Raw genomic sequence first — 23386 nt, 5'->3', positions numbered from 1 at the left:
TATCCGAACTTCGTTATTTCAACGCTACCCGCTTTGAACTTTGGGTAGTTGTGAAACCACTACGGCGGGTTACGCTAGTGTTGGCGTAGCACTCAGCTGCCGACATGAAGCTTGCTTACTCGAACAGATGTTCACCTTTGAGTGGTCCGTCTAGTAACTTCCACAAGAACCTCAATAAGCGTTCAGCTGTAGCACCTTTCCGGTGCCTAGCTGCCATGCCACCCGAAGGAAGCACGAGGGCTGGGATACTGCCAGGTTGCCCAAGCCTAGAGAGGGGAAGTCGAATGGCGGAGGTCAGATTCGAACCACGAACCTTCAGGTCAGTAAATTCGCGTTCTAACCACTTGGGCCATCTCGCCCCCTCACAATTGGTAGGTGTAGTTTCCTCAATAACACCACTACATCTGTGACTCGGCGAAAGATGATTTCCTGGAAATCTAACCCTCTCCAATCCAGCACGACTGTGAGGCGCCAGCACATACCACTCGAGACGAACCATTGAGACGCATGACAGAAGCGGATTGGTAGGTTCTAAGCTGACAGTTTGAAAGTACACGTTGGTTGGGATTACGCGGTCTTTAACGGGGAGTTCGAACGAAATACACGATTAGAAAGTGGTGCAAGCCTGTGTATTCTTCTGGCGAATGGTGTACACTTCGCCTAAGGCTACGCAATCCTTTCATTGAAATTGCACGCTAACCCGGCAAGTCTTCATTCTAGCTTTTTCCATTTCACGATGGGAGTACCAAACTGTTGAGTACCTCTATTCCCTTCGTAGAAGTTTGAAAATCACGCTTGGTTACCCAGATTTATACAAGGAGATCGCAGAAACGGCAGAAACGTTCGTGACTTAAAAAAGCGAAATATGACTGCACTGTCACAGAGGGAAAAAACAAAGACACATTAAACATGGTGTCAGATTTACCTGTGAGAGCACAAGTACCGCTTTGCCAAGTGTACAAGATTCCATGGCGATGAGTGCGTAGGGTAAAGATGTCATTGTGCGGCCAGAGTGGCCAGGCAGCCATGGAAGGGGGCGCTTCCTAACTAGTCGGCGAATCCATCCAATCAGTGGAGCAAACACGTGTGGTGACACGCCACTGTCAGAAGCGAGATGAAAACGCCAATTCAGAAGAATACGCTCGAGGACAGAGACAGTGCAGGTGAGGAGGGCTAGGGAACAGAAATCTCCAGGAGCAGGTGACAGCGGATTGCAGTCATCCTCCATACGGATGCCACTTTTAGGCCAAACGAAGGCTGCCAGCCCGGGGTCAGCTGTTCGATAGCGAAAGCAAATTCTCGTGCCCAGATCAGGCAGGCACCGGGGTACCAAGTCAACAGGTTCGAGAAGCCCCTCGATAGCGAAAGAAATTCTCGTGCCCAGATCAGGCAGGCACCGGGGTACCAAGTCAACAGGTTCGAGAAGCCCCTCGTCTATAGATGTACTGGATGATAGATTTGTCCAATCAATTACTGGCCGATTCGGGTCGTTTTCATCGGGCGGTAATCTGGGGACTGTGACAACGTCTACATCACCCATCACTTCTGGTACACCCGTTAGAACGCTTCTGGATCTAGGAAGATAGGAAAATGAGAACTAACACCATTGATGTTCACGTGATACAAGTAGGTCGGTATTGTTAGACGCGTTTTTACTGAGAACATAACTAGACTTGGCTTGGGCACAATGAAAGGAGGCAAAACAGAGCATGAACGGGCGATTTGTCAGGAGCTCCAACGACTTCAGTCGTGTCGGCGGAAGGTCATCCCCAATTACCTTCGAGAATATAGGTTTCTTCCGCGACCAAACATTCACCTGTTGGCACAATTTGGGAATAGCGGGTCTTCTACAAAACCGAGCACAGGGGGTAGCCTCATGTTTCAGTTGGGACAATGTTCGAGATACCAGAGTATGAGCAGTGTCATACACTTGGATATCTTGAATATCGTTCATACTGAGACAACAGGTAGTGTTTGTGCGGCAGATCCACTTGGGGAGCATTACAAACGAGGGAGTGAAATTCAACAGAATCTCCCGTCAAAATTAATTTATTTTGCAAATGAGTGGTTGTCGCCGCACGTGTACAATCTAGTATGATATAATAATGATGGGAGTTTGAGGACTACGTGGATCTGGCGAGTCCAAAAAAGAACGAGGCCGGTGGTGAGCTGTTCAGGGCTTTCATCGATCTTGTGAAATTTGTTCAGAAGAAACGTATCCTGGCAGCAACTTGGGAAAAACTCATGCCGAAAAACACCGTAAGTTGATGAACTTCAAAAGAAATCAGTCGAGATCTTTGTCATGTTTGATCTACTAGCAATTCTACAGGATAGCAAGGTTGTAAGAGTTTCTTGATTTACTGCCTACTAAAGGCCAGAAAGTTTCGTATGAGAAAGAAAGCACTTACCGAACGAAACGTCTCACAGTTCGTGACCATACGTCATGATAGAACAGTGGAAGGAGGTAGGTTGTCCACAGGGTGTCAATTCGCTGAAAAAAGGGCTGGGTTGAGATAAATAGGGTGAAGAAAACAAAGATTAGAATGTATCATGAAGAATGTTCGACGTGCACTTATTTGTAGAATTCACGGGGTCTCGGGGAACGCAGTACAGAGAATGACTTGGCCGGTGTGACACGAATCAACCGGTCAAGTCATTCAACACCCTTCTTCACTGTCTCACAGCATCCAACTAGATGCGACATGGGGGGGGGCGCAGACAACCAATCGTTCGTGTTTCCACGTTTCACATTTCAGTAACCAGTCTTCGCAGCGTATTTCATTTTTCGCTCTTATTTTAACCATTAGATATGTACTGACCTGATGACGAGATCCCGAAAACATTAATGTTCGTCACTGTGTTATTTTTCAAACCATGGGAATATTCAAGCAATAATCAGAATGCCTGTAGTGCTGAACATAGTAGCGTACGGGGGTCAGATGAGAGCGTGTGCGGTCTATCACCAACTTCTCGATCAGGCGGGCAATTGGGACAAGACACTACATGTGCAGAAATCACACGTTCATCTCAGAGGATGGCTATCTAGTCGGTAGTGAAACAATCGTTCAGCTGTAATCCGCTTTGGGTGCCTAGCTGCCGAGCCAGCTGAAGGAAGCATGTGGACCGAGGCAGCCTCAGCTTGGCCAAGCTTGGATAAGTGTAGTGGAGATTCCGGGGGTCGAGCCTACGGATCTTCCAGTCAGTAAGTTGAAGCCTTCACCACTCAAATGTCTCGAGTCGGCTCAAATTTTCGGTCTAAACTGACGCAATCTTGTCCGTACAAAACCAAAGGACACGTGGAAGTTCGTAGTGAGCAACACTGCGTCAAGCAATTGAACATGTCTTACCGGAGTTTGAGGAAGACGATCTACCTGTTGTTGTGCATCCAACAAACGCACGGAGCAGTCGACAACAACCGCGACCAGATTGGCTGTTATACCATGGTTTAAAAGATGCATCTACAAAAAGAGCAGGTTAAAACTGAATCTTGAAGTGATCACACGGGATGGTAGAACAAAATTTCCAAGGGCAGAAAGTGCGATGTTTGACAATGAGAATTAAGTTGTGAAGGCAGAAACATTCGAGGAATTCCATTTATCCGGAAAATTAACAAGCGGAACTGTTCAAAAATAAAGCCAGCTAAGTTGATCACTATACAGTTTCCACGAAAACCAGATGGATGCTGTCGATCAAGCATCAGCATACAGCTTCCACCAGATGGATGCTGTCGATCAAGCATCAGGTTTGGCGCCACGGATGCCATGATTGAAAACCCAGAGACCTCTTCACTCCACCGAAGACATTCCTATAAAAGACACTGACCAGTCGCGTGTGCGACCGAGTGGTCGTTAAACAAAGCTAGGATCGAAAACTCTAAAAAAACACGAAGCAGTGCAGAATCAACTAGGATCTGATGAATTGTCATGTCTTTCTTGTGGTGCATAAGAATCCTGTTTTTTCTCGTACAAAAGCCTTCATTGTCGAGCCTAATCGCCACAAGCGAGGACGCCACACACTCGTGTTGGATCGGAAGCTGGAGAACGACTTACAAACATGGGATATGTCAGTTCATGCACAGTAAGGCTGGCCAATTTCTCTTGCATGCCCAGTATAGATACACCGTAACAGTCTAGTGGGCAAATGCGAGCACCTGATGAGCACTCGGTGGTCTTAGTTGAGAGCAGCAGCTAGTTGGAGACTCGTATCATTCGTCATGCATCCTTAGCGAACGGTTCGGGAGACCACTTCAGAGAGGTGTTAGAAAACGAATACGACACCAGATTTCATCTGGTTCGCCTTGACGGTAAACTCACATGAATTTCTTCCAAGGCAGCAAAACCGCAAGTGAACTTGGATAGAATGTGGCTCAGTAGTTGAAGAAGGTGCCTGAACAGTTCATCGACGCATTCATGAAAGGACTGCACAGACCAATTGGTAATTTTCCTGCATAACAGAAGAGATGAGGTATAGTTGGATGCGGTCGAGTACTTGCTCAGACCTAAATGGACGGGGTTTGATTCAAAGGGATTGAGTATAAAAATCGTACCTGACGGAAAACGATTGTTGTATGGTGTTCGCGGGGCCGGCTTCTGTTCGGAAGGATTTTCTGGAAACTGGGGCCCTCCACGAAGAGAGCCATTTCTCAAACGGAGACCAATGAACTTGGTCTTCTGTTGAGATACCTTCGGGCTGAGCATAGCATATGTTAATTGCTTGAGAGGGGGCCACTACCACAGGGTTGATAACACTACCCCCTGCCACGTACGACTTCGGAAGAGAGTTTACCTCCCAAGGCATGCCACATTCCTTGGCGGAGAGAGTGTGCACAATGGCAGTATGCCACTCGTCCTGACCGATAAATATCATACTCTAGAAAAAGAAAGCCGCTACACGGGGGCAGAGTTCTTCAAAAACGATGCATTCGCCGTGGTCTCGTCGCCGGTTTTCGTCTCAATGATGGTTCGATCACTGTTTGGAATAACCAAATAAAAACAACGTCATTCCCATGGTCTGAATTTATCGATCCCCCCTTGAGCGGATAAAGTAATGAATTCAAATTCTTCAAGAAGTGCGCTTGTTTTCGATAGCACCAAAAACTACCAATTAGCAATATCCGAGCCAACAGAGAAAGAATATCATATACCCAGGTGATTGGCCAAAAAATCGCCCAGCTGTGTATCCTTTCAGTGCCTAGCTGCCATGCCACCGAAGGGAAGCACGAGGGCAGAGTTACTGTCAGGTCGCCCAGGCCCGAGCTAACTGATAACTGCAGGAAAATAGCTGTGGAAGTGGGATGACCTTCTCTAGACAGCAGTTTTCGTGGCCAAGGACTTGCCAATACAGTCATTTCATCGAGGTCCGACAAGACCTTTCGGAGTGCTGCTGTTTTCTTCTTGTTTCCGGTCACCAGAGCGATATCCGTCGGTACCAAAGGCTTCCACTCAGCACCATTTTTGGTTTCGCTAAAACTCCGTGACTCCCAGCCGGATGCCAGCCTGGCACATGAAAACAGGAGGTTCTCGACCATCGCGGATAGTGAGGGATAACTAGTTTAGGTTTTTTGGGGTGGGGTGTGTGTCGAAAGAGTGAAGACATCAGAGTGCTCTTAGATTTGTGAACGAAACGCCGTACACATTGGGTGCACCAAGCAGTTAAGTTGCGTTTCGCTGAAATCCTTCTTGTGTCAGCACACGAGTTGAAGTGCCCATAATCAAACTACCCGATAGCCCCGCTATTCAGGTCTTAAATCTCCCGCGAAAATAAAAAGTAAATCATTCAGCTGTAGCAACATTTCGGTGCCAAGCTGCCATGCCACACGAGGGAGACACGAGGACTGGGATACTGCTAGGTTGCCCAAGCCTAGACAGGGGAAGTCGAGAGGCAGAGGTCGGGTTCGAACCGGGGATCTTCCGGTCAGTAAATTCGTGCTCTAAGCACTTGGCCAATCTCGCCCCCGCTAACATCCATTCAAACCAACTACGTTAGGTGACTGTTGTCAGATGTATCTCCCAAAGCCTGAAGACTGACCACTGTGGATTACCTCATTCGTTACAGAGATTCAAAGATAGAACGCTAGGATTGGTCATCTCATTCCTGGGCGATGACGTCACAGGTGGCTACAAGATATTGGGCAAAGGAAAAAATGTGATTGAATTTCCGACCTTGGAAAACAAATTCTAAAGAATAAAAACGTAATAGACGCTCTCGAAATCGGGGGAAACGGCGCAAAAACGAAGGAATTGAAATTATGGATATATGTCAGTGATGGATTTTTGTTTCATTTTACCGAACAAGCACGTGAAACACAGTTTTGTGGTCTTCATCCGGAGGTGAGGTAGTGGCATTGATATGAGAGTGATTCCACGAACTCACCTCGATCCCAAGACAAATGATTCAAAAGCTTGTGTGAGGAATGAAATCCAGGAGACCAACAACTGCGGTAGTATCAACACATCCTCGGTGTGGGGCTGCGTAGGTGCTCCAAAGTGCTCGAAGTAATTATCGGCCATCCGGTTCAAGGTCGCACAGAGAATGGGGAGTGTGTTCCTGGGGGAATAAATAACGAACAGCCTGGTAAGGTCAAATGTGAAAGATGAACGTATGTGGAAGGCACCGAGCGGACACCACTGAAAGGCTGTAAGTCTAACGCATGAAGGTCATACGAAACAAAGAGAACTGGCAATGTGTTTGAAAAGTTGGTGGCTCACGCCCAAGCCCACCAGAGGCTGGTTCCAAGCACTAAGATAACATGGCGCCAGAATCATGCTGACCAGAGGTTACACCAACTTTGTGGGCAATGAACCATGAAGGAAAATACTTTGAAACCTGAGACCTGCATACAGCATTTTTGCTGAGCGTCAACACCGACGGATCTTCATGTTCGATGGGTGTATCACTCGAGCATCCAAATTTGACCGACATCATTTTTTATTGCGTTATTCATGGTATTGGTCTATCTGATGTGGGACAGATGCTCAGTTATGTATGGTTCTCGCGTAGCATCTAGTCTAGACCCTGTAAGTGGTGGGCCAATCTGCGTTTCCTTTTCACAAACTAACGTGTCGCATAGATTTTTTTAACCCGAAGAAGGGTAATGAATATCAGAGGTAAGAGAAGCAAAAACGTATTACGAAGAAGTCACAGACACTTAGCAGACTGCCTGATTATGATTCACTGTCAATTTGACGAAATATGACGAAAGGATTAAGGTGAGACGTTAAGGCCAGTCGCATTTGAACACATCAGACTGTTCATTGAACAGAGAATCGCAAGATATGTCCGACACCTACCAAATGCAATTCAAAGCATGAAGCGGAATAGACTCTGCATCAGACAGGGGAACTAGACAGGCGGAGAGACATCGAAGAGCTTCAATGTGCACCTGCACGGCCAGTTTGAGCGGAAGGGCGGGTGGCAACCGGGAGAGCGGGGACCATTGCTCCGAGAGATGGTTGCAGTCCTCGGCTTCAGAGGGGATGAGATAAGAACAGCATCGTTCGATCAGGCGGAGGTCGTTTACCTGGAAAAAAGAATAACATTTTAAAACTGAGAAGCATTCACCAGGTGTGGGACTTAGTGAAACTGTCAGCCGTGGGGTCACTTGCTGGATCTCTGTAAGCCACCAGACGATTTCCCACAAAGACGAGAGCTGTGTTGCTTCGGGTTACCAAGGAATGGAGAGCAAAACCCACGTAGTAACGGAAACGAGGAATAGCGGCGTGAGGAAGTTCGTGCAAGAGAGACCGTTTTAGAAATGCCTTTCCAATGGAAGATACAAAACAGAAACCTGGGAAAAACCACCTGGGCGGACGACGAACTTACAAACAGAAGGGATCCTGCTTGGAAGAGAATTACCCAATACCAATTAAGATTACTCAAGCACATTCATCAATCGGCACTGAACACTCATGCATGCTGTCGATGATGACGGGATGATTAACGGGCACTGCCGCTATCACGATGGAATGGAAAAGTGCACTTTGTCTACTACATTGTCCATTCCCTACTAGAAACACTAGGCCTCAAAACGTTTGTTTGGGTTGTTGACGCTTCTTTTTCATTGTAAAGCTGTTCCAGGAGAACCGCTTCTCTGAAGCACGTCATCTACGGTTGGTTTTATACGACAGCCACTACATCCCACGACAGATGAATTACCCACGCTTCGTAGGTTACGCTGGTTAGGATATGTACTTCGGGTGTCAGAGGACTGTCTGACTCACGGAGCTCTTTTCGCCCAGCCCCGTGCTGAATGAGAGCAAGTATGAAGGCACTAACCGACAAACTCAGTCGGGTTGACTACTGCTGCCCCACTGGATGGAGACCCAACTAACCAATGGTTAATGCCACTGGCAGAAATGGCCCAATCATGCAGTCAGTGGAGCTCGTTCATCAAAACTATTACCATCAGTGTGTAGCTACCCAGTTCCCGCCTCCAGTGCTTGACTGCATCTCCCACACTCTCCCACTTTCTGGTGATCTGAACTGTAGCAGCCAGGACCATGGTAAATTCAATTGATTCAAACTGAGACAACCACAGTCAAAAAGAAACTAATAAAACCCAGAAAGATTGGCAAACGAACCCAAAGGTATGAGCAGAATAGCTGTACGAAATCTAGATGGCGGTCATCAGGTTTTTTTTTACCATCGATGCCTCAGAAGCGTTGCTAGTTTTGGATGGCGTCAGCGTGTTCACAGCGGGGTGCTTAGAAAACGGGTATTTGGTTGTGTGGCAGGTACTTCAATTGGGGAATAATCCGGCACTAACAGAAACGATGCCTCAGTCATGTGCTACGCGTTGCGAAACACCGTCTACTAAGATGAGTGTTGTTCTCTGTGCCTCTTTCAGAATGGCGCAAACCGCGAGGTGGACAACATACGACTTGGCAGAAGGGCGTGAAAGAGATCACGAAGAGTTTGGGTGTTGTACCCCTTTCAGGATGGGTTCCCCGTGCTTGGCTGCAGACATTGAAAGAAATGGCGGCTAATCGATGACAGTGGCGTTCGTGTTGTCATTTTCTTTCCAGATTGTCTGACTGAGCGCTTGGATGTGTAGGCACCTCAGACTGCTTGACACAGGCCAGCAATAGGTCCCATCCCTCGCCGACTCTTTTTCGCTTTTTTCACTCTAGGGCTATAAATATAATTAGAGGAACTTTATGGTCTTACGCCAGTGAAGCATCAGTGTCAACATTGATGTTGCTGTCTTTGATGATGACGATAGTGACTACAAGACAGAACTTTAAGTTGAACACTATCCCCCCTAGTGAGACAGTGAAATTCATAAGAGCACTGCTGGACTCGAGTCATGTCAGGTTTAGTCGTCGGCGTATGTTGGGCAGGTAGAAGAGCAATAATTCCCACGGGAATAGCTTTTAAGCATTTCAAGGAGCCCGAGCAATTGGAGCAAAAATCGTCAACGGTGAGCTTGGACGAACTGATTTCGCCGCAAACCAGATCGTCTCCCCATGGGGCTAGCACGCACTGAAGCGAAGATCTGGACATGAGTTGGGTGATTTTATGGTCGGTCACTTAACATTGAGGTCGACCAGTACTCACCATCGCCAATCGAATACTTGTACTTGTAAGCATTGTCAAGCGACACAACAGCATCACAGCTGCAAAAGGAATACCGGTAGCCTGAGACAGACGTGTCGGTCGAACAGCTGATGCAGAAGTTGAGTCATTGCCATAACACACGGGCAAGTAGTGGTCCAAAAGTGTCCGAAACAGATTGGGTATGGAAAAAACCTGTGGGACAGAGAGAGAGAAGATTCTCAGCATTAGGATGAGAGAAAAACCCCAGAGGCGAAAAGGAAATACGGTCTCAGACTCACTCGGTAGGCCAGAGCGGGTGAGTGTCGAACTGCGCGAACTAACAAAGCTGGAAGCCACAGACCGACAGCGTCCGGTGGCAGCTTTGTCCTCAAATTTCCCTTTTCGTCAGCCAAGAGCCAGGCCAAACGCTGACCCAACTGACCTTGAGTGAAGAGAAAAAACACCGGGTCCAGAGACATAGCCTCACTGTGGTCGGGTTCCTCTTCCGCCGGTGCTTTAGTCAACTGGAGAACACCGGGAATTCTTGACGGAACTTTTCGCTGAAGCGTTGGTGGTGCCAAAAATAGATGCTGTTTGGTGGCCATTTGCAAGGGCCACTCATGGGTACTGTTCAAATAGCTCTGGAAAGGAAGCTCGCATTACAAAGACCAACAAACGTACCTCTCCATCGGCATCACACAACAAGTTCGCCAGACCACGGATGCATTCCACCGTCAGACCAAGTGATGCACCACCCGAATGCCCACTAATCGAGATATCGGTGCCGGCTGAAACTGCCCCAACACTGGTGAGCGAACTCACCGATTCGTCTAAACACCACCGTAGCAGAAAAGCTACTCCACCCTTCCCCCCACCGCTACCAGGTCCATCTCCTTCAACTGAATCACTCGATGAAGAAAGTAGGCCCCAGATTAGACTGGGGGAAGATACAGGTGCGAGGTTGTGAACATGTCGTCCACGGCGTGTCTGACCCAGAGCCGTTGCCAGCGTTGCCAGAGCCAGGCGGCGTTGAGCAGGCACACTTGAGCGGCTAAGATGAAACAGCTCACCGATGGTGTAGCCTGCACGCTAAAGCAAAACACATAGGAACGTTGTGGAGTGAAAATACGCACACAATGTGAAATGGACAGTTATTCTGTTTGCATGAAACCATGTGCCTTGAAGCCAGCAAACCGAGTCACCTAAATTTGGGCTTCACCAGTGTTCGGAAAACCTTACCTTTCTTGATATGTCAGATACGAGAATGCCACCCCACAGTGACGTGCACATCGTCACTAGGGAGTTTAAAGCCTTGACAAGTGGCTAGCCCACTTCCCGTGGTTTCCAAAGGCACCACAACTGTCCGAAAGAGTCTGTATTACAGTTCAACAAAGACGGAGTGACAAGTTTCCCTGTCCTGACAAAGCAAAGCTTGGACTGGGAGACAACTATTAAAATCCGATAGAGAAGCACCAGTCAGTAACGATCCGTTGGGGAATCCCCTGACGTTTCGTCCACACATGAACTTCGCACAACCATCTGGACTCCATACACGCACCAAGTAAGGAATTGTCAACTTGTCCTGGTAAAGATACAATCAGATCCCGAAGAGTTCGCTACTGTAGCGCCTTCATTCAGTTTGGGAGTATTCAGACAGGGACGATTTAGCTAAGGGCTCTGAGCTCACGTCTGTCGGCCAGTTTGTGCAGCTGGGGAATCTGATTAAAGCCTGGAACTTAGTTTAAACAAGCACCCAATTGAACCATTGGTAGTAGCCGGAATTAATTATCCGATTGCTCATCGATCTCCATGAAGAACCTGATCATTTCCAGGCGGTGGGCTTGGATTTGACTTGCCATTCTGACAAAAATGTGATCGAATCACGAAAAGCTCAGATATACGAGCCCCAATCCTCCCCGAGACTGATCCGTGACTACTCACCATAGTCAGGTGAAATTCGCGAAAGATTAACAAAACGCTCAGGCGAATAGGAAACTCTAGGAGAAGGATTAGAATTGACGAATACATCCAATAGGAACGACTGTGAGAAAGTGACAGGAAAACGAGTTGAAAAACGAGTGTCTCAAGGACTCACACAACAGAACGATGCTTCACTGTCAGGAAGGTCAGAATCCTGAAAACAATTCCAGAATGCCTGAAACCTGGTGAGACCCTCAAAACTCCATCAAAATCGCGATAAGAAACCGTCAAGCACCCAGGCCAGAAAAGCCAGCTTCCGATTGGACTCTCAGGAAATCAATCAATTCAACGACGGTCAAAGATGATGGGTGCTCAGGCATGTCACAGAAGCTCGGCCGACGATGATGGGTGTTCACCCAACGGCGATCGGATAGCCTGAATTAAGATTGAAGGTGTGATTTAAATACCACGAGACCCCATAGTAACTTTTGAACTCGCTTGTTCGAAATAAAGCTGTTATTTTCTTTGTTGGCGAGTCCTTTCTGATACTTGAGTACTTCAAGGGAGTAAAACTAAAAAAACCGAAAAGAACTTCGTCCTCCCCCGTCGAGAATCCAATCCAACTGGAACAGAAGGGGAGCAGTTTTCCGCCGAACAGGAACTCGTTTTGGTAGCAGGTCTCATGGCTGTGTGACACAAAGGGTGACTTACTCAGTTCCTAGGTCAGGCACCCCAAAACAGACTGAGACGTTCGGAATTCCCAGCTGGACAGCCGAGCTTTCAAGAATCCCATATCTCCTGACTCAGTTGATCCTTCTGCTCGGAAAGGAGCCAGAAATACGGCTATTCCGCTCGACAAAGCTGGAGTCATACTGTTTGTTCTCTTGCCAGCGTGTGTAGAGTAGTGCAGTTAGGTGGCATTATACAGAGTAACCTGGTTCGGAACGATCGATCAAAGCATACCTGGTGTGCAAGAAACACCAAACAAGTCCTAAGTGAAGTGTTTACGCAACCACACCGTGGTTCAAATCCCCACCGGGCGAGCATGCACCTGGGCTGCATGTACACACTATCGATCGATGTGCCATTTACTTAGCGGATAGTGTAGAGGACAGTGGTTTGTTGAACACTGAAGGATGCTTAAAAGAGCCGCGTAAACAAAAGTCTAATACCGTGGTGCGAAATTGACTAAATAGTGTTCCACCAGGAAACACCCCCGTCGAGGGAGACGGATGAGCATTGGTGATCATTCGAGGAAAAATCTAAGCTAATCAACCAAGGGAAGTCGTGTCATAAAGCAGTCAATATCAGCTGTCCTCCCCCCCAAAAAAACATGAGCACAAAATGTCAACGACTGAAATTTCAGGGGGGCCAAGCAAAAAACCAAGCGACACTACCTACCTCTGGTTCCTCCCCATGGTGATGCAGACCCAAGTGGGTATCAAGTACGGCGTCCGGTGGAACAACCAAGCCACATAGATCAAATCGGGCCTGACATGGTTTACTCGTCTTGTTCTCCGGATGGGTCTCATTCATCTCGATGTCTTCCGATGAACATGGCTAAGTGAAGGAATGTAAGTGGATCAAGAGAGGATATGAAAATTACAAGACAGAGGCCAAAGATTAAATAAAGTATACGACGTCTCGAAATTTAAACTTGACCTAACTAGGACGGCAGAGAGTGCGTGGGACCGAAATCCTCATGGAAACAACCAGACATATTACAAATAAGTGATCGGAGTAGTTACCTGAGATCCAGCGACCACATGCAGTTCCGGTGGTCTGCGAGCTGTGACCGGCAGGTCACGTGTCCACTCAAGTTTCTCCTCTTCTAGCTGCGCTACCCCCTTAACCATCGGATCGTCAGACAATGGACTGGTCGCATCATTCGCTGGACGTCGCGAAAGCGAGAACCTTGATTTCACCTGCTCCTTTCGCGATGGTCGTGCTGTGCCAACAATGATTAGGAAAAGATTGGATCAAGAGGGGAAGACCGACAAATGCTTGTAATGGCGAAAGGCCCAATTTCACACCCAATTCGCAGAGAGCATAAGCAGCAGAATGTCGCATAGATTGCCTCAAAACACTGAACCGATACCTGAGTGAAAAAGCATTCTATAAACTGAGAAAAGCCCGGACTACATCAAGAAACAGTCGCTCCTGAAACCGAGTAATTCTCACAATGGGAAAACCAAGTGGGTAGGGTGGATATTTCAGCGATTATCTGTCGTGTGGAGAATAAACGTGGGAAATAGGTACACTCATTTGCAAATCAATTTGGTTCTCACGAGAGACTCAATTGAATCTCCCGTTTATAATATTCTACAATTGAATGTGCTGCACACAGACCGCCTCATGATTCAGTTGGCGCGATATTCGAGATATCGCAGTATGGTTTCATAAAGGAAACTACTCACAAGGTTGCTGAAAACTCTTCGACAGTTCACGACCGAGAGATTCAGTTGAGTCTCTCGTGAAAACCAAATTGATTTGCAAATAAGTATATTTCTCGAAAACAGTCCCATCTGGATTCAAGTAGAACATAAGGTTGACAGAAACTCGGGGACTGCGCCTACCTGATGAGCCCCAAGAGGGCCAAACAGGTCGTGAACTGTCGAAGAGTTTTCAGCAACCTTGTGAGTAGTTTCCTTTGTGGGAAATAGTTATTCCCATTTGGTGTCTATGAGATCAATGTCACAGCTGTAGTTGTCATCGAAAAGCTCCAGTAGAACCTACCAGCCTGTTTGTTCCAAAGGGATATACCTACAGTGGCCCTGTAATAAAGAGTGAATGGTGGAAGGGTGTATTTCATCTCTTGTTCCCACTCCCTCCTCGAAGAATTCATGAACAAATCGGGTTTTTCAGAGGAGTGGCCGACTATGCAGGCAGAACTAGTGGTTAGAAGACATTTTGTTATACAACTCACCATTAGTTGCGATGTTCCGGCGATTCTTGTGTAACAAGAAGGCAACCATTGATGGATCTAGTGACAACGAAGAGTAAAAAATGTAGTATTACAAGTATGAATACATATATTTGCTACCCCGCCGCCGAAGAGGCAGTCTTAAGTGGACCCCATCTAGAAGCTGACCTCTTGTGGGGAGGAACCAATATAAAACGCCTCATCAAGTACTACTACTTGGTGTGGACCGTTTTCGTTTTCGAAGAAATTTCAACTTACCTGCAAGTTGAGATTTTCAAATCCAACACTTGCAGTTTGTTGGGCGTCATTGTTGGTTCAGTGCCTACCATCTACCTCGAAGAGTCTGTCACATTCATCTCAAGCGGAGATTAAAATGGACTGTCAAGCTAGATGAAAAGGAATGCTAAAAAAAACATACGAGACATCACAGTCGTACAACGACCTTCCGCTAGAGCGACCATCATAGTAGCATCGGTCACTCTGGACAGCGTAACGTCTGTAGGAGGAGACCAATAGCTTTAGATATATTTTGCAACCATTGGGGGTTCTCTGTGTCTTTTAAGGTACCAAACAGTGGTACCGATTAGACAGACATCAGGGGAACGTTGCCTTGAGAACGCGGACGAAACCTCCTGAATTTTGACAGTCTCTCCTGGCAGTAAATAGAGCAGATGTCAAGAATCTTTGCACTTGACCACTTGGCTTATATTAGCCATTTTTGTTTAAATCACTCTGTGCAGAAGTTGAATCGGAATTAGTATTTTTCATCCGCCACGCCACTGGACTGATCTGATGAACAAACCAGAAATCACACCACTGAGCTATGAGTTAAGTCCAAATTCAGCGTTAGGTTGACAGAGAAATAGACATTTGTCCACAAAATAGGCGGAGCAACAGTTCCGTCACCGTTGGAGCGAATAAGCAGGACTTTCTTCGAATACATCACTAAAACATCACTGCCAGAAATAATAATAACCGTTCAGGTGTAACATCCTTTCGGTGCCTAGCTGCCATGCCACCCGGAGGAAGCACGAGGGTTGGGACACTGTCAGGCTGCCCAAGCCTAGACTGGGGGAAGTCGAGATACAAAGATCGGGTTCGAACCACGGACATTTGGGTCAGTAAATTCGTGCTCTAACCTCTTAGCCATCTCTTAGAATGGAAGAAATAGAAAACGAGGGGTATGGATAAGAAGATAAAGTAGGCCAAACACAAACGTTCGAGGTGTCCACACCTGCAGCACTCAGTCGGACAATCTCGATAGGAGCTGATAGCATGACTGCCACTGACCTCGGTTAGCTGCCACATCTTTTAGTTTCTCCGGCGAAGCAAAAGGCGGCATTCTGAAAGGGAAAAGCACCAACAGCACCCGGACTTATCCTTTATTCTTTTCTACTATGTCATAAACCTGTATCTCTGGGTTTCGGTCACTCTGAATTACGTACCGTCTACCCTACACGGTAGACGGTAACTCGATATGCGTCCAGCAAGTGTCAATTGTGCCCAACCCTGGCTTCGTGCACATGCGGTTGTCCCGCGGCCCACAAGCATACACGCTACGTCAGCGGGATAAGAAATAATGATAATCTTTCAGCTGTAACATACTCTCGGTGCCAAGGTACCATACCACCCCAAGGAAGCACGAGGGCTGGGATAATGGCAGGCTGCTCAAGTCTAGATGAACGCCGGGATACCGAGGTTGGGTTTGAACCACGGACCATCCAGCCCTAATAACTAAGCTATCTCGAGCCGACACACGTACCAGTAGACAGTATACATATGCGAGCGAATGATGACGTTACGTGAGAAAAGTGGAATATTAGCCGTTGGTTGGGGATCGAATAGAAGGCTACAGTGAACGTACTAGTGAATCGCCTGGCTTCCAAGCGGCTCAGTATGACATAGGGTGATTTGAAAACGAATAGTGCCTTTCTTCGAATCCCAATGTAATACTATAAAGTGACCTGCTGTGATACAGCCTCTGCTGTCTTCTCGTTAAAGGAGTTTCGACCAAAATGGAAGAGCGAAGCCGGGTGATCTACACTTTAACCCTGCTGGTTGTTCATTCATCCCAAATTAACAACAGTGCAAACATGAATTAGTTCCTATGAATTGTTTGGGTTGAGTCAACTGCGAGATCTAACAACTATCTGCTTGCCACAAATTACCTGATCCTACGTAACACACTTTCTGTGCCTAGCTGCCTGTCACGCGAAGGAAGCTGCATGGCTTGCAGCTGACTATGCAAGGCCTAGAAAATCACCTTAGAACAGACTGCCGGGTGGTGCTGGGGTGACCATACGTGCCGAACTTCTCTCACCACTCCCAAAGTGTCTCGAATACACGACAACCGCGGCAACCTAAATCCCATAGCGTGCCCAGGAAGCCGAATCGTTTGCAGACCATAGATACTGGAGATACGAAGAAGCAAACTGTCCCAATTCAACTCAAAAGCCAAAAGCCACGTTATTTTATTTGCTGCCTATATGATTTTCGTCCTGACGTACAACCAACTGACCCTGATTTGAGGCGACTGAAGGTCCAAGGAGTAGCTGCTGAATACTGGACGTTTCACAATAAAGATAACCATGATGCAGATCCACAAAGTCACCTAATAACGAACATTGACGGGTGGAAACCTCATTAAAAGGTCAGCAAACGAAGATCAAGACCACCAACGGTCGGCAGCAGTGGCGGATAAAGGTCGCGTTTCAAGACGTCCGAAAGACGATCCCCGAAGAAACTGTCCAACAGCCAATCCTGGCCAGGAATGCTGGCTTGGCTGTCCATAAAGATATCGGGACCAGGAAGATAGGCTCCACGGTCGGCACAAGCTGACGGTGAATGTTGGTGTCTATAAGACACCTTATCCACTTCTTCTCAGGGTCTAGCTAACTTTCAACGATGCTCGTGCGGAACTGATTTTCGAATTACAACGATGGATGATACAGCATTACAAACGTAAATCACAAAACTGGTCAGCCATATGAAAGTTTCTGTGAGGTACCCCAGAATTCCCGCTGTCCTTAGGGTTGTCCGATTCTCCTGCACACTGAATCACGTGACAGGCACCAGTTACCTGGCTTCGAGTTTAACGGAGCTCAGATATCCAAATGGCTGGATCTGAGGGTGCAGAAGACACGCTTATGGATGTCTACAACAGCCAATCATTCTTCAGCTTCGACCAAAAACAAACGTCCCGAGGACAGAACTTTACTAATCACACAGACGTCTGATTTCCAAGACACTCAACAAGAGGATGGTTACCCGAAAACCCCTACCAAATTACCCGAAAACTAGGTCGACGAGCTAGTTAAACATCGCACTAAGGGGAACGGGTTTCTTGCAGTTGTGTTAAGTCAGCCCCAGGGTTGAGACCTCCAGACACAAGGTCCCACTTGGTCACCTTGTGTGGTTAAAGGATTTGATTCATCAGAGCTGGAAGCCTAAGAGGTTAGAGACAGTCAATCATCAGTGACTATGGAGGATACTCGCCGTCTCCAAGCTCGACTGCTTGTCCAATGAAACGATGAGAACAATAATCCAGTGGTTTGCGCGCGTCCCATAGACACCTCACCGCGCTATGATGTCGACGATGTCGGTTTGATGTGTCGGTCAAAACAGCCGAAGATAGTGGCGCCATCGGTGGGATGTCACGACCTGTCAAAGGACTGTGGACTCCCTTGGCAGATTGCCATACTGAAGCCGATGTACTTCGAGAAGCCAGTAGGGCTGGATAGTGGACAAACCGGAGACAATGCCAAGAAGTAAAGGAAAGCGCGTAGTCAGTGCTAACACCTCATTCCGAATAGTCTGGCAAGTATTCATCTGTCTGCTAACTATGGGGACCCGACCGTAGCAATCTCTGTCCAATAGCGCACAAAGAGGCCAGCGTCGGTAATCTCAGGATTCGGAGTGACCACCTGCCACGCAAGCTATTCGATTATGACGTAAGATGTTTTTGCGTTTTAAGCTGATAATGTCATGCTTTAGTTGCTTGTGCTACTGATTATTGCTCCGGACAGACTGACGTTAGGAAAAAAGTGGCCTCCCAAAAGAGATGCTATCCCCCCTATGGGTAAAATTCGTTCGATCCCGACCTGATGGATTACTGCATGTAGTTAATGAGAAACACTAATGCAGGCTCTTTATTAAGTGGTCTCGGGGGACAATATAGGGCTTCGTACTTCCAACTTGGGTCAAACGGTGAAGGCCACGTGGATAAGCATCTGAACTCAATTATCACACTCAACAAAATGCATCACAGGGCGTACAACAGCTCCTGCCTCTTAATTAGAACTCAGTGAGCTATGACCCACTCGATACTCCCATTGCATCCACGACTGCGGTTGTGAGCAGGTGCTCCAAGGAAACACGAAGGAAGGAGAGAGAGATTACCGAAAATCTACGGAACAAAAGGCGATCGGTGGTAGGTGAGTGATACTCATGAGACACGCGTGGTGGTTAGCCAAAAAGGCTTAGAAAGCTACAGACAGCTTACTCATTGAGGAGAGCAGCAGTTCACGTTCTTTTGCAATCTCGTCCTCCGACATATGAGACAGACGTGTTAGATTTTCTTGATGAATGCGTTCTACCTCTCGAAAGCGAGAGCCAAGCCCCGTGCCAGAAACGGTTTGAGGCCCGTGTGCCCGAAGGTATTCAAGTCCGTCCCCTTTATCTGGAAAAAGAGACAAGTAATCGAAACAGGCTTACTGAGGAGAGCACAACCGTCAGAAGAGACCGGATCGTGCAGCTGCTGTGGCCGCCGCTTGACGGCACGCAATTCCATTTCTCGAGCGAATATGCTTTTGGTGCTCGAGTTTGAAGTGAGTGACTCACCAACACTCACAGCGGAACGACGGAAAGCCACCGGAAAGCTAGTGGTCTGCGGGCAGTCTTCGAAAGTCATCTCAAAATCATCTTCATGTAAGTCTCGCTCCTGTAAAAATAGTATCTTTGGACTCAAAGACTTACTCTAATATCGAAAGAAGACAATGGGTCCGCACTAGGCAAGCTAGTTGCTTGTGTGGGTAAACTGTCTAACGAGGCTGAGGATAGGTTTAGGAGTTTTCTTACCAGTGGTGATTCCTGATGATGCGTTGCAGTTTGCGGCACTTCGCATAAACTGTTCATGTTCACTGGAGGGAGGTTAGAGATAAGACTGTGTCTCATGGAGCACTCACAGTAACAACTCCAGCTCATCTTTGATTTTTCTGTTAAGAAGCATTCGTTCCGCCGATGAAGAACAATGGGCAAATAAGGCTACACAACTGCAGATGAAGAACAAAAACTAAGAGACGGACAGGAAAAAGTGAGTTATAAAATGGCGCGGATACACTTTTGCGCTCCAAATAAGGTGGACGCATATAACGCTCGGAGAAATGCCTGCATGTCAAACTGTCAAGGTGAAGACGACTCTCGGGAAGAAGTTTGTTTCTTGAATATGGACACCAAGCGCGCGATGTTTCATATAAGGATTTCAACCCACATGTTTCTATAGGGGCATGACGAAATTTACTGGTATCACGTGGCCTCATTTCCCCAGGAAACAACAGAACTGGAATGGAAAATCCACACCAGCCCACCATCAGCAAGAGAAATCCAGCGCAACATGACAATTGGACCGGAAGGATCAAAGCGATGAAGCTTTGATGCGAAAGACTCGGAACGTCACACAGAGACTGGACTTCATCGTATGCTGCATACTTCTTCAGTTTTCTCAAAGCGTTTCATTGTTCATTGCCAAGTCAATTTTTCTCATCTCAGCTCGCAGCGTCAAAGTTTTGGATGAATAAAACCTAGCTTCTAGGCCCTCAGTCTTTACCGTTCTTACTCTGATCGTCGCCTTGCTCCATTCCCCGTCCAACGCAACAAATTATCATCCAAAAGGTTTCACCGAACTATCGACCGCGCAGCCGAAAGTTTTGGATGAATAAAACCTAGCTTCTAGGCCCTCAGTCTTTGCCGTTCTTACTCTGATCGTCGCCTCGCTCCATTCCCCGTCCAACGCAACAAATTATCATCCAAAACGTTTCACCGAACAATTGACCGATTTCTACGTCCTGAACGGCTTAATAGTGACCCCAATGTTCAAGACTCCGCAAATATCTAGGAGTACTGGTTTTGTACTTTCGCGAATTTCCTTAGGTCAATGGCCTTTCATTCACCGGGTAAACTGAGAACCTTGTTCACCTACGTGAGACTACAGGATATGGCTTCCAACCGATGTCAGTGGTGTTCTTGTTGTCAGTTCCTATCCAGATCATCTGAGTGTCTGGAGATGATGATGATGACCTTGCTAATAGTGTTTGCCGCTTCATCAAATGATATAAGTTAGCGTTTCGGTATCGGAAACGTGGCTCGACACCCATAGGATGTCGAAAAACTGGCAGACGGATCACGGTTACCGAGGAAGCATTAGTCAGTATGATGAAAACGTCAAACCAGCAGTGATTAAGTTCTCCAGATGATTTTAGTGAGAGGCAATGCTCGCTGAACGGCCTAGCCGCTCGAGCAACATAGGTTATGCTAGTAAGAACATGCACGTCACATGTCAGAGAGCCTTACGGGATATTTTACGTAACCCTGTGTCGAGTGGAGCCGACGGAGAAGCAGATAATTATGTTCTGGAAAAAAGGCATAAAATTACCCACCAAAAAACTTAGTCGGGCCCAAAACTGCTGCCTTTCTGAATGGTGGCACCTGAACTCGATTTATCAATGGTACTGACACAAATGGCTCAGTAAAGCAGTCAGTTGTACTCTTATATCAAACCTATTGCCTTCAGTATGTGAATACTCATTCTCCTCATACTCATTCTCTTCAGACAACTAGAATGATTCAACGTCGAATAGCTGATTACACCATCACTACTGTTTGGTTACAAGTTCCATTTTTCGGTGACCGAAGCTAACAGCTGGAACCAAAGTACGCTGGGTACATGGTTTGCAGCTGGTAAACTGAAATCGAGAAACTGGAGTGAGGGAAAAACAGACAGAATGGGGCACGTCAATGATTATCCCCATTTCCAAAGGCAGTACGCAAAGGCCGAATGAAAACGACCACGGAACAAGCCTGGTAGCTATGCTCTCTGGCCTAATCCTCTGCAAGCTGCTGAACACACACGCATACACAAAGAGAGAGGAAGACGGATTCGTAGAGATTAAACTGGATTCAGTCCTGCAAGACTCACAGTGATGGGAGCATGAGACGCTAAATATATATATTTTTCCTTATTCTGGATTTCAGGTGAGAAATGACCGCTCACTTTGATTACGGTCACCGGCCACAGTTTGGTCTTTATATACTCTTCAAAACCGCTCGGAAAAAAATGAAAACTAGGGAAGAACATAGTCATTTCAAGCATGTTAGGCTTTTGAACGACGCATCGCTTCTATCGATAGGATAATCCGTTCGTTACAGTCCACTGGCTATTGCGCACTATACCAGGGAGTCCCGCAGAGGAAACGAATGTTGTGGTGAACTATGAACTATCTTAGCGTCCCATCCGTGATTCTGACGATACCACATGACCCTGTTGAATCTTAGTCCCGTAAAGAGCGCCGGAATCGACTACATAACAGGCGTTTTGGAGTTTGTTTCGAGTGGCGCAATCGGAGAGATGTCTCTCTAAGCCCCTCGGTGTTTCGGATCACATTACCATCTAGGAGGACAGTCTGGGGGTTGGATTCATCGTTGAAATAATCGTTATCACCGAGAGCAACAACTAATGTAGAACCATGCCAAATTATTCAAGTAAAGCCTTATAATGGAAAGAAAAAATGGAGCAGGGGTAAAACTAAGGTTAAAGTACTACTACAAATACCATTCGGAAAGTCTAGACAGAAAATGAATGAACGCTGCTGATATTGGTTAGTTATTAATAATAACTTTTAACAACCTTCAGCACCCACGCTTTTCGTAACGCTCTTCACTCCCCTCTGTCATATATTCTAGGATCAGCATTGCTGAGATGCATTCGATGGTTTTCGGAAATAATTTATCTACGAAAGATGAACTGATTACACTCCATAGTTTGGCTGGTTTGATCACGTGCTCCTTATGCCAGTCGACGGACTTTCTCGAACAGCCCTTTTCGCACAGTCTCGCGAAGGGTAGAAGTAAACCAGGGGAAGTCAAACAAAAGAAAAAATGGGGCAGGGGTAAAACTAAGGTTAAAGTATCACAAATATTGAGGTGTATAAACATTTAACAACCATTCGGAAAGTCTAGACAGAAAATGATATTGGTTAGTTAGGTTAGTTATTAACAATAAATTATCATTAATAATAAATTTTAACAACCTTCAGCACCCACGCTTTCCGTAACACTCTTCACTCCCCTCTGTCATGTCATATTCTAGGATCAGCAATGCTGAGATGCATTCGATGGTTTTCGGAAATAATTTATCTACGAAAGATGAACTGATCACAATCCATAGTTTGGCTGGTTTGATCACGTGCTCCTTACGCCAGTCGACGGACTTTCTCGAACCGCCCTTTTCACACAGTCTCGCGAAGGGTAGAGGTAAACCAGGGGAAGTCAAATAATGACTTTACGGTGACAACTCGGAAGAAATCATCACCAGTTGCGCTAGTCCTTGCCGTTACTTTGGATGCGGACGCCGAGATGGGACACATCAATGTTTAGAGACAGTGTCTGACATGATCTAGTCGCAAGCTTAGTGGCGCACTGGGGCGAGATGACTCAGTGGTTAGAGCACGAATTCAACAACCGGAAGGTCCGCGCTTCGAATCTTACCTCCATCTCTCGACTTCCCCTGTCTAGGCTTGGCCAACCTGGCAGTATCCCAGCTCTCATACTTTCTCCAGGTGGCATGGCAGCTAGGCAGCGAAAGGGTGTCACAGCTCAGTGGCGCGCACGCATCGAAGCTGTTGGCTTCAATGCATAACTTCCTCTCTCGACTTCCCCAATGAAAGATCAACTGACAACTGTATCGACGCCCCAATTATATTAGCTAGCTCCTCCAATGTGCAGTTATCTACTCCC

At 46.8% G+C, this 23386-nt stretch overlaps 2 protein-coding genes across 2 annotated transcripts in view; one reads left to right on the top strand and one right to left on the bottom strand.

Moving 5' to 3' along the window:
* Positions 1–89, top strand: part of T265_09625 (hypothetical protein) — a gene marked incomplete at both ends in the record, with an annotated part of 1512 nt that extends 1423 nt beyond the window's left edge. The window contains one exon of the mRNA XM_009175755.1: positions 49–89. Coding sequence (XP_009174019.1) covers positions 49–89 — 41 coding nt within the window. The remainder of the gene's footprint in view (positions 1–48) is intronic.
* T265_14908 (hypothetical protein) overlaps positions 1–22545 on the bottom strand; it is a gene marked incomplete at both ends in the record, with an annotated part of 34964 nt that extends 12419 nt beyond the window's left edge. Inside the window, 17 exons of the mRNA XM_009175754.1 lie at positions 926–1574; positions 2409–2503; positions 3348–3458; positions 4314–4498; positions 4547–4689; positions 6373–6546; positions 7290–7519; positions 9556–9747; positions 9834–10175; positions 10216–10623; positions 12856–13014; positions 13203–13402; positions 14381–14437; positions 18879–19055; positions 19091–19316; positions 19352–19425; positions 22291–22545. Coding sequence (XP_009174018.1) covers positions 926–1574; positions 2409–2503; positions 3348–3458; positions 4314–4498; positions 4547–4689; positions 6373–6546; positions 7290–7519; positions 9556–9747; positions 9834–10175; positions 10216–10623; positions 12856–13014; positions 13203–13402; positions 14381–14437; positions 18879–19055; positions 19091–19316; positions 19352–19425; positions 22291–22543 — 3675 coding nt within the window. The remainder of the gene's footprint in view (positions 1–925; positions 1575–2408; positions 2504–3347; positions 3459–4313; positions 4499–4546; positions 4690–6372; positions 6547–7289; positions 7520–9555; positions 9748–9833; positions 10176–10215; positions 10624–12855; positions 13015–13202; positions 13403–14380; positions 14438–18878; positions 19056–19090; positions 19317–19351; positions 19426–22290) is intronic.
* Between the last annotated feature and the right edge of the window lie 841 nt (positions 22546–23386).

This window comes from Opisthorchis viverrini (genome assembly GCF_000715545.1).
Source record: "Opisthorchis viverrini unplaced genomic scaffold opera_v5_289, whole genome shotgun sequence".
In the NCBI taxonomy this organism is placed as follows: domain Eukaryota; kingdom Metazoa; phylum Platyhelminthes; class Trematoda; order Opisthorchiida; family Opisthorchiidae; genus Opisthorchis; species Opisthorchis viverrini.
Note: the sequence above shows the minus strand (reverse complement) of the source record. Positions and strands in the feature narration are given on the sequence as shown.